This window comes from Echinops telfairi, unplaced genomic scaffold, assembly GCF_000313985.2.
Source record: "Echinops telfairi isolate 266 unplaced genomic scaffold, ASM31398v2 ScPeMD7_34;HRSCAF=130, whole genome shotgun sequence".
Taxonomy (NCBI): domain Eukaryota; kingdom Metazoa; phylum Chordata; class Mammalia; order Afrosoricida; family Tenrecidae; genus Echinops; species Echinops telfairi.
This window is the reverse complement of record NW_022103931.1, coordinates 2,924,669-2,934,713: the sequence shown is the minus strand read 5'-3', so window position 1 is coordinate 2,934,713 and position 10,045 is coordinate 2,924,669. Positions and strand designations below refer to the sequence as shown.

General features: G+C 37.7%; 1 protein-coding gene across 1 annotated transcript in view; it reads right to left on the bottom strand.

Annotated features, from left to right (window-relative positions):
• PHKA1 (phosphorylase kinase regulatory subunit alpha 1) overlaps positions 1-10,045 on the bottom strand; it is a 245,264-nt gene that overhangs the window by 82,727 nt on the left and 152,492 nt on the right. The window contains exon 17 of the mRNA XM_045290221.1: positions 4,025-4,103. Coding sequence (XP_045146156.1) covers positions 4,025-4,103 — 79 coding nt within the window. The remainder of the gene's footprint in view (positions 1-4,024; positions 4,104-10,045) is intronic.

The following is a 10,045-nucleotide window of genomic DNA, read 5'->3' as shown; positions in this document are numbered from 1 at the left end:
TTTATCAAGGGTTAATAAGGGGGAGGGAGGGATGAAACAGAAGAAAAATGTTTTGAAAATGATGATGGCAACATATCTACAAATGTGCTTGATATAATTGATGTATGGATTGTCATAAGATCTGTTAGAGCCCCCAATAAATGATTTATAAAAATTTTTTAAAAGTGAGAAAAAGACATGGCACTCAAATGACTAACAAGCACATGAAAAACGTTCACTATCACTAGCTATCTGGAGGTCCAAGTTAAAACTACTATGAGAGATGCAAATCAAAAGACAATGAAATATCACCTTACACCCACAATGAAAGCACAATGCAAGAAACTGGAAAACAACAAATGCTGGAGATGATGTGGAGAAACTGGAACTCATATACCCTGTTGGTGGATTTGTAACTATAAAAACACTATGGAAAGGAATATGGCAGTACCTTAAACAACTAGGAATGAAAATCCCATATGATCCAGCAGTATCATTATTGGGCATTGTGTTAGGCTGGGTTCACTAGAGAAACAAATCCAATGACACTCATGTAAAAGAAAGAGCTTTATATCAAGAAGTAATTATATATCATGAAAGCGATACTAGTCTTTAAGTCCTTAAGATACTAGTCTTCAGACTCATGCAGCCACATTCAATGATGCAAAATGCATGAAGATCACAGGCTGGTGGGTGCAGAGTCATGTGGATTCAAGGTCAGTGGAAACATATCAGGGTTCTGGAAGCTCTCAGAGTGGCCAGCAAGTAGGAAGGAGAAGGGAGAGAGAGAAGTTCCCAGGGTCCTTTTTATGAGAAGGCTACACCCCCAAGGAGACACCATCAGGCAGTGACCTAGATGACAGGTTGGATTTCACCTTTATACTTGTATACAACTTCAAGTTGACATAAAATTATTTAAGACCACAGGCATATGCTCCAAAGAACTGAGAAACAGAACACGAACAGATGTATGCTCTCAAATGTTTGTTTCAGCACAATTCAAAATAGCAAGAAACTGGAAACAGCCTAACTGCCCCCAAATCGAAGAATGGATAAAGAAACTCTGGTACAGAATGGAATATTATGTATCCCTAAAAAATAGACATGAAATCATGAAACACCTCATAACAATGGAAACCATTGTGCTGCGTGAAGTCAGTCAATCACAAAAGAACAAAAATTGTATGAGTTCATTATTACAAGGATAAACATCAAGACGAAGACAGGCTTCTGCTCTCAAATCAAGTAAACTTCCAATCCAATCTTCCAAACAATGAAGTCGAGAGCCTACTCAGTATCCACGAACCATACATCACTCTCTTTATATTTATATCTTAAAAAACACTTCGACAGAGGAGACCTCACCTCAGCTAGTCACTCCTTCAAGAAGGGGGTCAAGGGAAAAGACCATTTATTTGCTGCCATATAACGTTATGATAATATCACAAAAAGTCAGCAGACACTCCTAAAAGAGGGATAAGGGAACCTTACTGGAAAGTCACGATGGGGGGAAGGGAGCATCTATGTTTTGAAGGAGGCATTTATATTACATTTCTGTTGGTGGGTCAATGGGGAGGAGCAACTTCCCACTGGGAAAAACCTTGACAATACTTACATAGAATCCAAGGGGAGAATAAACCCAGTACTATATACCTGACGAGACACATTTGACCTAGTTTCTATCTAGCCCTTGGTGACTCAGGTTGTATACTATAAACTACTGTGACTTTAGAGTCTGTCCTTTCAAGGCATAAACATCCTTTATAAACCACACCAGAAGGACTCAAAGTGTGGAACCCACTAGTGGAACCCACGAAATTAATTGGGCTTTGTCTCAAAACCAACTCATGAGCTAAACTCCCTGATGTGAGAAGAAAGAGATGATTGTCCCCCCAAAGATGGGGAATCGGTAGCTGTTGAACTTGGTTTCAGATCCCTTGCTTTGAGGGTGCTTAATAAAAGGTGGCCTGCGATCACCCTATATTTACTATTTTAATTCCCTCTTTGCTTTACTATAAAATGTATTAATCTGGTGGGCATGGCTCTGCCTTTGTGAATGAACATTATTGAAAAATTTTCCCTATCAGCAACCCCATTGCCAATTTAAATAGTGCTCAATTATTTAAGAGTCTAACCTGTACAAATTAACAATCCAGTCTATACTGGTATAACTTCCTTTTCTAAACAGTATGTTAAATTGGATACCACTGGATAAATGAATGAAACTATCAATAGAATTACTTTATGTTCCAGGGGGATGATTGATAATGTTCTCTGTCACAAAATAATAATGACACTTCTAATGTGAACCAGAGATGTATATAAACCACAAATATATGAATGGATTTTGGGCTTGCACTTTAATTGTAGCCTCAATCTGAGAACAATGAGTTCTTATGACATGGCCTTCCTCAACACTCAGGATTATGGCAGATATAATTAGATTAAATTATAATACCTGATTATTTGATCTCCCTTTTGACCCATTTTAAGTTTGTTCTAATTTTTAATATTTCCTGCTTTTTTTCTCAATGGAGTTTTTCCCTCTGGTTTATTTTGTTATTGTTGTTGGTTATTTTTTACTGTTATTCTTTTGGGGGGGTATGTTTTCAAGTATATGAAATCCAGGCTTATTGGGGGTGTGGGAGGGTAGGTTGGAGAGAAATCAGGAGCTAATAATGAGTATTAAGAAGGAAGAAAATGTTATAGAACTGACTGTAGTGATGATTACACCACTCTTTTAAATATGACCAAGTTATTGAAGTGTATGAGTTGTAAATTACACATTAGTAAAATTATTTTTTTAATGCCAATATGATCCTGTATTGGAGTGGTATGAAAAACATTATTGAGATAAATGGGCAATTTAGAATATTAGATAATGGTTTCTTATCTATATTGCATTTTCTGAATGGGATGATTATACTTTGGTTATGTACAAGTATACCCTTGCTCTTAGAAGGCAGAAAATGTAGTAATTTAAGGTGGAAAATCATAATGTCACAACCAACTCTCATGGTTCTGTTAAAAATTTGCTGTGTATGTGTTATGTGTAGCATATACATAAGTGTATGAGTGCATATGTATGTGTGAAAAAGAAGGAGGGGATCTGAAATGAAGGAAGAAATAGAGAGAACACAAAAATGGGTCAAAATATTAATAGATGCATCTTGAGAAAAGGTATATGGGTGTTTATTGTTACAAATTTCTCTAAGCTAGACATAAAAAAAATAAAAATGGCAACAAAAAAAACAGCTAAAATTGATATTCTGGTAGAAAAAATTTAAAAACACATTTTCTTGTCTACTCAGTTTAGGAGGTTTAGGGAAATGGTGTAGTGATTATGCCTTGGGCCGATAACCCCAAGGTCAGCAGTTTGAAACCACCAGCTACTCCTTGGGAAAAAGGCAAGGCTTTCTACTCCTGTAAAGAAGTCTTGGAAACCCACAGGGGTAGTTTCACTCTGTCCTATAGGGTCACTATGAGTTGGCAGCAAATCTGTGGCAATGAGTTTGTTTTTCACTGTAAGGCAAAGAGCAATCAGCCCTGGTGGTGCTGTGGGCTATACATTGAGCAATTCTCTTCAAAATCAGAGGTACAAACCCATCACCACATCACCACTCTTCTGTGGGAGAAAGATAAGGCTGCGTGTGTGCTCCCATAAAGATTTTAGTCTCGGAAACCCTATATAGGGTCTCCTTGAGTTGGAACTGACTTGATGGCAGCAGGTTTAGTTTGATTTGATAGGCACAAAGCAATCAGCCACTGAAAACCCTATGGAGTACAGCTCTACTCGAATGCACACAATTTGGAATTAACTCCGTGGCATCTGATTTACTGTTAGGTAAAAAAACAGAAGGAAAAAAATGTCAACCTACCTCAATAAGATCAATTCCTGCTCCAAACTATCAAAGGCTGGCTTCTATGAGTAGGGTGGGATTATATTGTTGAGGACATAGATAAAGTCATCTTATAAGTCTTCCATTACCATATGTAGCCGATATTTCTTTTTATTTGATTAAAGAATGTATAGAATATAGCTTACCTTGCTCCACCAAAGTAGCCATCCTGCAATTTTTGGAGTGCTGCCAGGATGGCTGAATTTAAGCTGGTTCCATCCTCATCTTAAAATGAAGAGAATGTATATTTTAGCTTGGTTATTGGTTTATTGTGAAATAGGTGAAAGTGCAGAATAGATTATCAGTTTTACATTTAACAATTCATAGACATGTTATTTCAACTCCTCCATTGCAATTCTCTCAATTATTATTTTTTCAGATTATTGACATATAATTCCTATACCATACATTTCAATAATTTAAACATATTAAAGAGAGTTATGCAATCATCACACATCAATTTCAAAACTTTTTATTCATTATTGTACTCATTATCACTAGCTCCTTCCCTAACTTCCCCCACCACAACTCCAAGAAACTATTAATTCAGATACTATCTCTACAGATGATCTATCCTGGATTTCATATAAAGAAAATAATATACTCCCCCCCTCCAATTAGGAAATAAAGCACATAAAGACCTCAATCTAAAAGAAAGCAGAAATTAATTAAAAACTAGAACACATTTTAGATGGTCAAAAGGGAGAACAAATGATAAGATGTTAAATATTAACCTACTGCATCAATTTAATCCAGTTCAAAAGCACTCTGTCTGATAGCAAACCTATTCACATCTCTGGTCAATGGTCAGAGGAGAATCTCTGGAGGCTTAATCTACATGGGGATGATGCCAATAGATTTTGGGCTTTCATTGTCATTCATAACCTTCTACAAACCAAGTGAATAGAATTTAAACTCTAATATATTTCCCTCTGCTAGTCTTGGATTTGTTATTAATAATCCTTGGATCACATAGGCTGGTGTTCTGTGTGGATTTAACCCTTACCTCACTTAGATGTCTGATTGATTTAAAACAAGCCTTTAAGACCCCTATGCTATTCTTTCTGATAGTCGGGAACTATCTGATTTCTTCTTGACACTTTGCATCCATATCATCACTGATCACAATAAAGAGAAATTTAAAACTATCTTTATGGTTTTAAATTCTAATAAAGGAAGAATCATTCAATAATAACTCAAAAACCAACATTCTGGTGTGATAGCACCAGTGAATCATGCTCCTCATTGGCCACCTTGTATTTAAACAATTCATATGAGTGCCAACCACATTGCAAAATGGGCAAACAGTAAGGAATGATGATCATAGACAGTTATTTCTAGGCATAATCATATTTATCATGAAATTCTCAGTACTTGGCCCAGGAACTGATGGTAGAACAATGAATGAATAGTGAATGCTGACAATAATATTAACAGCAACCACTTGGTAAACATATATGCTAAGCACTATGCTAAAACATTAAATATTCACTTTCTCATCTAATGATCTTTGGTGTGCATATGTGTGAAGGCATAAAATTATATGGAATGCTAGCAATTATCCTATTTTACATGAAGAAGATCATACAACACAAGCTCTTTTACAATCCAGTTTTTACAATTTTCACCATAACCTGAACCATTTTTCATGCTACTACAAAATAAATCTAGCTTATCCTTCGTGATACCTAAAACCAGTATCATGGCAGCTAGACTTTTTTTCTTTGTATTATGAACAACACTATTGTGTTGGTCTTGGTAGACTAGAGAAACAAATTCATAGACACTCATATGTGTATAAGAAAGAGCTTTATATCCAAGAGCAGTTGAATATTGAGAAAACATCCCAGCCAAGTCCAGATCAAGTCCATAAGCCCGATATTAGCCCATATGTCTGATACCAATATATAAAGTCCTCAAATTAATGAGACACATGCAATGACGCCGAATGCAGGGAGATCTCAGGCCAGTAGGTGGAAAGTTTTGTGGATCCAGTGGTGGTCCAGGCATCTCAGCACGGGCAGGGGTCTCCACATGGCTCCTTCAGCTCCAGGGCTCTAGCATAGCTCCATGTGTCTTGTCAGCAAGCATGTCTCATAGGGAATGTGCGTGTGTCCCCACCTCCAGAGAGCTATTTATCTCCTTAGCGCCTCAAAATGAGGTCATCAAGCTGCAGCCTGATTGACAGAGTAAACTCCACCCCTTCACTTTTAAGCATCAAATTGACAGCAGATTATGTAACTACCATGGCTATAATATGTGCCAACACATTGTGGTTAGACAGGGTTCTCTAGAGAAACAAAACCAGGACACATGATTATTTATAGATGATAGAGATAGAGATAGAGATATACAGCATGAAGGAATATAATAGCAACTTAGTCCACACAGCAGTACAGAGGGCTCAGTTCAAATTACTTCCATGGAACAGTTAATGTACTGGAAGTCCTTCAACTCACAAGGGCTGCTGGGTCCAAGGTTAAGGAAGCAGACAGCTGAGTCTTCCCCATGGCAATGCAGGCAGTTAGGCCATAGGCAGCAAACAGCAGGGCAGGTCACCAACAGTCAGCAGCTCAGGAGCTTAGTGAAGCAGGCCTGGATGGGATATCAAACTCAAGCAAGGCAAGATGACAGGATCCGACAGTCTCAAGCTCAAAAGAGCATGGCGAAGAAGGTCTCAAAGGACTGTCAAGCTCTAGCGACACAATTCATGGGTTGGCTGTCCCACAAGTAGTGTAGTAGTGTAGCTCACAAGTTGGGGCAGAAAAGTAGCTAAGCAACTGCACGATGGTGTGATCACCAGAAAGCAAGAGAGAGGGGCAGGGCTTGCCGAACTATTTATCACTTTGCCCTCCAAAAAACATTCTCCTATATTTCCTCTAATATCTTTAGAAAAACTTTTTATTGTATTTGGATTAAATTTTACAGAGCAAACAAATTGTTTTTTCATTCAACAATTCATTTGAATTTTGATTTGTGCATTGATTGCAAACCCCAAATTATAACAGCATTCTAACCACTTCCTCCTTGGGTTTATCATTTCCAATGTGAAGCTTAGGGTTTGTGTTGTCTACTAATTATTTGGACTAATTCTTTCATTACATCTTTGATTTTATACATTCTTTGTTCTGGACAAGGATAGACTAATAGTTGCATTTTAGATGGCCACTCAAAAGCTTTAGCTACTCAACAAAGTGCGGAATATTGTCATTGTGGAGTATGTTATGCCAGTAGACCTTGGTGTTCCTCCAAACTATGGTCCTGGTCTCCCCAGGCCCACAGACTCATTCCCTCAAGGTGTTTGGCTATGACTAAGACATTATCATAGTTTCACCCATTGTATGCTCTATCATAACCATGGATGTATTTGAAGTACATATACAAGACTAAGTAAAACGGAATTGTTAATAATCATAGATAGATTTATTAAACAAAAATATTAAAATGTACCCCACTATCAGAAAGAATAGAACCTGGGGACTTAAAGGCTTGTTTTCAAATAAGCAGCCGCCATCTAAGCAAAGCAGCAACTAAGTCCACATGGAAGATGCACACCAGTCTGTGTGATCCAAAGATGAAAAATAATAAAATCCAAATCAAAGTAGGGAATGGTATCAGAGCTTAAACTGTGAACACTTGATTTGCAGAAGGCAATGGATGACAGTGGTAACCCAAAATTCATTAGCAGGGCCCCTACATATGTTAAGCCTTTGATGAATCTCCTGACCATGGTGAGAGATGTGAATAACCTTGCTATCAGACAGAATATCATAAACGCAATCATGGCAGATGTAATTAGGTTAAAATGTGATACCTGATCATTTGATCTCCCCTTCGACCCATTTCAAATTTGTTCTAGGTTTTAATACTCCATTTTTTCCCATGGGTTCCCCCTCCTCTGGTTTATTTTGTTATGGTTATTGGTCTATTAAATTTGGGGGGGTATGTTTTTCAGTATATGAAATCAGGGATGGGTGAAGCTATAGAGACAGTAACTGGTGGGGGAGATTGGAGGGAAATAGGGAGTTAAAAATGAATACAAGTGGGAAGAAAATGTTCTGGAACTGATTATAATGATGATTGAATAACTTTGTCTAATACAAGTAAACCATGGAAGTATATGATATGCAAATCATGTGGCAATAAAATTATATTTAAAAATAAAAATGTGCATACATTGTTCCTTGACATCATCCATCTAAGTCTATACTCATGTTTTTAACACTTTTCAGACCAATTATTCACTATTCAACTTAAACAACAAAATCACAGTTTTAGCATTCTCAAGTGAGACAATTATATTCCTTTTAAATATTCTTTGGGTTTGGAGAACAAACAGAGGCTTGAAGGGGTAAAATAAGGGTTGTAGGGTGGATTTGGATAAGACCTCCTAATGAAATTCTTGTAGGACAACCCTAAGTATGAGCAGGTGCATTGTCATGAAAGGAAATAAATTCCCTCACCAAAATTTCCTAATCTTTTTCTCACAAATTCGGTTGTCAGTTTTCATGATATTTCCTCATAGTAAGCTCCCATGATCATTCTGTGTTCTTTGAGTAAATCCATCAAAATTACCTTTGTAATAAAAAAAAAGTCTTTAAAACCTTCTGAGCTGACATATCCGCCTTGATTTTAACTAGTCCAGCAGATCCCCTCAGAAGCCAGTTTTGATTGGACATTTTTTAAGGCACCCTGAGACTGAGACATGTATATTGCTTGGATAACTTTTCTGCAGCCAAGCACTGATCACAGAAACATGTTTAAGCATGTTCTATTTGAAATAAGCTTGTCTATATATGACCTAGAATCTCACTAGCAATACTCTTTTACTTACCCTGTGTTTATATAGATATATATGTAGAAATATTCTGTAAAGTCTATAAATATTCATAGGCGTAGTCCCATTTGCCTTTCGACACTTGTTAGGCTTGCATGTCTATCTAGGCATGTACTCATAGATTATTATTATTACTGTTCCGTAGGATTATGTATATAATATTTTTTTACACTTGATGCCTTTAATTCTATGTTCATCCCAGTATTCCCCTTTGCCTTTATCATTTTGCGTTGACCTCCTCCTTATAGCTTATTGCCTTTACTTTCACTCAATTGTCTACCCTCTAGTTAGTATTTGTCCTCCTTTCTCGGCATCCCCCTCTGGTAACCCTCAAAGAATGTTTCTTTCTTTGAGTAAATCTTTTCTTGATATTTCACAATAGTTGTTATTAGGTGCCATAGAATCAGTTCCGACTCATAGTGACAGAATGAAACACTGTCTGGTCCTGCACCATCAGCACAATAGTCATCCTTGCCTCTAAGGAGCATTCTGGCTGTGCTTCTTCCAAGACAGATTTGTTTGTTCCTTTGAGAGTCCATGGAGTACCTTAAATATTCTTTGCCTGCACCATCACTCAAATGCATACTTTTTCTTCTGTCTTCCTTATTCAATGTCCAACTTTCATATGCAGATGAGGCAATTGAAAATACCATGGCTTGGGTCAGGCACACTTTAGTCCTTGCGTTAGTCTGGGTTGACTAGAGAAACAAATCCATAGACACTCGTATGTGTATAAGAAAGAGCTTTATATCCAAGGGCAGTTGAATATTGAGAAAATATCCCAGCCCAGTCCACATCAAGTCCATTAGTCCGATATTAGCCCATATATCTGATACTAATCTATAAAGTCTTCTTCAGACTCATGAAACACATGCAATGATGCTGAATGCAGGAAGATCACAGGCCAGTGGGTGGAAGGGCTTGTGGATCTAGCGGCGGTGTAAGCATCTCAGCTCTGGCAGGGGTCTCTACGTGGTTCCTCCAGCTCAGGACACTAGCGCAGCTCCAAGTGTCTTGTCAGTTGCAATGTCTTCCAGTGAGTGAGCTTGTGTCATGCCTCCAGTGAGCCATTTATCTCCTTAGCGGCTCCAAAAGAGGTCATCAAGCCGCGACCTGATTGACAGGCTAAACCCCGCCCTCTCACTCTTTTTTTGGGGGGGGTGCCACGCCCTAGCCCCAAAGCACCCCTTTACTCTTAATACTCAAGTTGACAACAGTTTATGTAACTACCACAGTCCTCAAAGTAATACTGTACCCTTGCTTTTCAACACTTTGAAGATGTCTTGTGCAGCAGATTTACCCAATGAAATGCATCGTTTGATCTCTTTTT